This window comes from Mus caroli, chromosome 19 (assembly GCF_900094665.2).
Source record: "Mus caroli chromosome 19, CAROLI_EIJ_v1.1, whole genome shotgun sequence".
NCBI classification, from domain to species: Eukaryota; Metazoa; Chordata; class Mammalia; order Rodentia; family Muridae; genus Mus; species Mus caroli.
The window spans coordinates 11,156,235-11,161,625 of record NC_034588.1 but is presented as its reverse complement, the minus strand read 5'-3'; the positions used below and the strand labels follow the sequence as shown (position 1 = coordinate 11,161,625).

The following is a 5,391-nucleotide window of genomic DNA, read 5'->3' as shown; positions in this document are numbered from 1 at the left end:
GTAAAAATGGCTATCTTGCCAAAAGCAATCTACAGATTCAATGCAATCCCCATCAAAATTCCAACTAAATTCTTCAACGAATTAGAAAGTGCAATCTCTAAATTCATCTGGAATAACAAAAAACCTAGGATAGTAAAACCTCTTCTCAAGGATAAAAGAACCTCTGGTGGAATCACCATGCCTGACATAAAGCTGTACTACATAGCAATTGTGATAAAAAATGCATGGTACTGGTATACCCTGAGATTCCACCTCAAACTAGCCAGAATGGCTAAGATCGAAATTCAGGTGACAGCAGATGCTGGTATGTATGTGGAGAAGAGGAACACTCCTCCAATTTTGGTAGGATTGCAAGCCTATACAACCACTCTGGAAATCATTCTGGTGGTTCCTCAGAAGATTGAACATAGTACTACCTGAGGATCCCGCAATACCTCTCCTGGGCATATATCCAGAAGATGTTCCAACCGGTAATAAGGTCACATGCCCGAATATGTACATAGCAGCCTTGTTTATAATAGCCTGAAGCTGGAAAGAACCCAGATGTCCCTCAACAGAGGAATGAATACTGAAAATGTGGTACATTTACACAATGGAGTACTACTCAGCTATTAAAAAAATGAATTTATGAAATTTCTAGGCAAATGCATGGACCTGGAGGGCATCATCCTGAGTGAGGTAACCCAATTACAAAAGAACTCACATGACATGTACTCACTGATAAGTGGATATTAGCCCAGAAACTTAGAATACCCAAGATATAAGTTACAATTTGCAAAACACATGAAACTCAAGAAGAACGAAGACAAAAGTGTGGACACTTTGCCCCTTCTTAGAATGGGAACAAAACCCCCATGGCAGGAGTTGCAGAGACAAAGTTTGGAGCTGAGATGAAAGGATGCACCATCTAGAGACTGCCATACGGGGGGATCCATCCCATAATCATCCTCCAAACGCTGACACCATTGCATACACTAGCAAGATTTTGCTTAAAGGACTCTGATATAGCTGTCTCTTTTGAGGCTTTGCTAGTGCTTACCAAACACAGAAGTGGATGCTCACAGTCCGCTATTGGATGGATCACAGGGCCCCCAATGGAGGAGGTAGAGAAAGTCCCCAAGAGTTAAAAGGGTCTGTAACCCTATAGGTGGAACAACAATATGAAATAACTAGTACCCACTGGAGCTTGTATCTCTAGCTGCATATGTATCAGAACATGGCCTAGTTGGCCATCACTAGAAAGAGAGGCCCACTGGTCTTGCAAACTTTATATGCCTCAGTACAGGGGAATGCCAGGACCAAGAAGTGGCCATGGGAGGGTAGGGGAATGGGGGCGAGGGTATGGGGGACTTTTTGGAAATGTAAATGAAGAAAATACCTAATAAAAAAACCCTGAGCTACATGTCATTAAAATCTAAACCCAAATGAAATCAAAATCCAAAAACATATACTATTACCTAACTAATATTATTGCATTCCTTGTGATTTATAGGGTGAATACTTTTAAATTTATGTAGACCACCCAATCAATTGGGCATTCTGTCATGAAACACATATCATGGTACAAACTTTAAACCTTTCTCAAAATGCAGAACCTTACAATTAACACCAGTTTTCCATTTCTATTTAAATTATATATACAGCTCCACATAGAAGACAAAGAAAGAAGAGTCACTTTGATATACTTGTCTGTACTATATGGGATTTAACAGGACACTGTTACATCAGCCTCTTAGACATAGCAGCAAACTACATCTCTTTACTATGAAGAAAATATACTGTTTAGTATTTATTTAGTATTTTTAATTATCTGAAAATATTGGCCACATTGGATCTTTCTATGGAAAAAGTCTTATATTACTAGAAAAGAAAATATTTTTGAAGATTAATAGAAAAGATATACGTTAATAGTCATGTATGCTATATGCTTTCTGTGATATTCCTACTTCTTGAACAATGTAAGCACTTAATGATAATACTACTAATACTACGCATTCTAAAACAAATGTAAACCAGAATCACATTTCTTCAGAAAAATTTATTTAAAATTAATTTATTAGAAAATATAATTTTATTTTTACATGTGACATGATAATACAGATCTTGAGCCATTCTGTTTGTTGCCAATCTTCATGTCCCTCTCATAACAGCTTATTTCTCAAAGACCAACTTTCTAGAAGTTAGAATCACACAGATACCAGGAACCCTTGCATTTAATTTGGCTTCCCAGTACAGAACTGAGCAAGAGATTCCAGGAAGGTTATGGTATTTTCATCCCAGGATTCTTCTCATGCAGTCTTATTGGTTAAAGCATTCTATATTTCAATCAAAAAATATCATTGTGTGAAAAAAAAATATCATTGTGTGAATAAAATCCATTCTAAGTCCCATTCTCCTTGGTTTCCATAACATTGTACCTCTTCGTACTTGTAGGTGTCGTAGTGATAATGGCCTCTGCAATTAATAATATTTAAGTGCTTCTCCATCTCCTGGATCACAAGTGCCACAATCTTGTTATTTCATCATTTTAATCTAAAACTCATAAACTCTAATTAATTAATTAATTATTAATCTAATTATTAATCTAATCATAAACTCTTTTTTTCTTATGCCTAGTTTTATAAAGCCATATACTTGTCACTTAACATTATTTTCTGCACATGTATTTGTGTATGTCTTTTTGTAAGTGTAATCAGCCAGTTTAAAAGTAGAACAGAGAAAAGAATGTCACCATATATATATAAACATTTAGGTACTTAATGTTTATTGTTATTGTAAACATAATTTCAGTATCAGCAGAGACAATACATTTTTAGTAGCACAGTAGTTTGCTTTGTCTAGGACTAAGCCTTACTATGTGAGAGTTTTCCTATTGTATAATTTTCTGGGAGAAATAATTTCTGGTAAGAACCTTCTCTATGGCCCCTTTCATTTCATTGTTCCTCAGAGTGTAGATGAGAGGGTTGAGGAATGGGGTTCCCAGTGTGTACACCAGAGAGATGAACTGATCTTTCTTGGGGTGGTAGCTAGAGTTCGGGCGCAGGTACATGAAGGCACAGCAGCCATACTGCAACAATACTACAGTGAGGTGGGAAGAACAGGTGTTGAAGGCCCTGTGACGACCAGCTGCTGAGTGGAGTTTGAGCACAGCAGCCACGATCAAGGCATATGTAGTGGCAATGAAAAAGAAAGGCACAGCAATGGCTAATGCAGCGGCCACTAGCACAGAGAGCTCATGGACATGACTTGTGGCACATACGAGACGCATCACTGGTGGCACATCACAAAAGAAATGTTCTATTCCTCTGTCCTGACAGAATGGTAGACAGAAGATGAAGACCACAAGCTGTAAGGACAAGACCAAGCCAATGACCACCGAAGCCAGAACCAAGCGAACACAAAGTGTTACAGTCATGATAAGAGGGTACTGTAAAGGATGACAGATGGCAACATATCTGTCATAGGCCATGGAAGCCAGGAGGAAGCAGTCAGCACTACCAAGTCCAATAAAGAAGACCATCTGAGTGGCACAGCTCAGCAGAGTAATGTTTTTCTCTGACTTCAGGGTGTTTGCCAGGATATGTGGCACCACCACTGCAGTGTAACATAGTTCTATTCCTGATAGGCTGCCCAGGAAATAGTACATGGGTGTATGTAGACGTGTTTCTGTCTGGATGGAGACCATAATGAGGATATTCCCGGAGATGATCAATGCATAAGCCAGGCTTATTCCAAGGAAGCAGAGCATACGAAGTTCTAGGCGATTGGGATAGGCAAGGAACACAAACTCCATCAATACTGAGTGGTTTTCCCAGGTCATTGAAACCACAAATATTCTCCTTATATTAAAAAAAAATCATGTTATATTGCTGATATATTGATTGTATAACCAATGGTAATATTTCATTAACCAAATATGGATATGCAAAAGAAACAAGACTGAAGCTTTTAGGTTTTTAAAAATTTTTAACATTTTTTAATTTTTATTTTTATTAGATATTTTCTTTATTTACATTTCAAATGTTAACCTCTTTTCTAGCTTCCCCTCTGAAAATCCCTTATTCCCTCCTCCCCGCCTTGCTCACCAACCCACCCACTTCTGCTTCCTGGCCGGACATTTGGCCATCAATGGGAAGTGAGGCCCTTGGTCCTGTGAAGGTTTTTTATTTTTATGAAATTTGTTCACATGTAAATATGTATGCTAATTTCTATCTGCACTTTGGTAGTAAAAACGATTAATCAAAAGTATCAATGGAAATGGGTGGATACAGTAAGGTGTTTTCAGCAGGCATGCAGTAACAATGAAATTCTTTCAGTAAACTTATTTGTACACATTACAGAATTTTCAGTCAAAAATCATCCAAGAATGGTAGGGAAGATTTCTATCCATTTGTCCATTCATATACTTATAGTTTATAAATGTCATATATATGTCATATATATATATGCATATATATATACATATGACATATATGTCTTTCATATATATATCACATACACATATAATATAAATAACATATATTATATATAATACAAATGTCTATTTTGCATTTGTATTTTGCCTATGCCTTATACTTACACATTAAAACATGAAGAAAACTACTAGAAACCCAAGAGCAAAGTGTGTGAGTTTGTATATGAACATAGAAGACCAATCTAGGGCCTTTTTCTATATCTCCCTTCATTTTCCCAGAGAAATATGAACTCTAAAGGGGAAATGCACTTTCCTCAAAAAGCAAAGCTGAACAAAATAATTTAACATCACCCTGAAGTTTTGGTAAACAGGTTCAACACATAAAAAATGAACATTCTACTTCTTTTTTATATTCTTTATTAATTTTTTATGTTGTTATTATTATTTTTTATTCTTTTATGCCAACCTGTATTTAGGAACAGCAAAATTTGTGTCCTGTAGTCTTAATTTAAATCACCAAATTTTAAACTGGTCATTAGTTAATGTAAACTTTTAGTAAGAAATGTCTTTTCAACTACTCCTTACTAGAAATAGTATTTATATAAATCCATGTAAATTTTGCATGCATCTTGGGTAAGTTGGATCTCTGTTATTCTTAGAGCTAATAAATGGACTCTGCTTCTTTCACTTTCTCTTCTTCTGAATTAAAAATAATTTAAAAGAGTTTCTCACAATATTTAGCACTTTGCTTGTTTCAGTACAGTACCAGAGGAGGATACTATTTGAGTATGATAATTCTACCAACTGTTCTATGATTGTAGGGAATATGGAAATTCTCTGAATTTCATTTATTTCATGAAAATGGGAATGATGATTATACCTTCTTCAAAGTATTATTATGAAATAAGATGGCATGGAAATATAAAATATATATCAGAATACATATTAAGAAAAACTCAATAAAACAAGACCATATA

The 5,391-nt window shown here is 35.7% G+C and overlaps 1 protein-coding gene across 1 annotated transcript; it reads right to left on the bottom strand.

Annotated features, from left to right (window-relative positions):
- Positions 1-2,869: 2,869 nt before the first annotated feature.
- On the bottom strand, positions 2,870-3,820 carry LOC110286123 (olfactory receptor 10W1-like). The gene has a single exon (XM_021152616.1). It carries the CDS (start codon positions 3,818-3,820, stop codon positions 2,870-2,872), a length of 951 nt encoding a protein of 316 aa, XP_021008275.1.
- Between the last annotated feature and the right edge of the window lie 1,571 nt (positions 3,821-5,391).

Excerpts from the sequence above, each read along its gene's own strand:
- LOC110286123 (XM_021152616.1), bottom strand. The coding sequence starts at position 3,820 with ATGACCTGGGAAAACCACTCAGTATTGATGGAGTTTGTGTTCCTTGCC.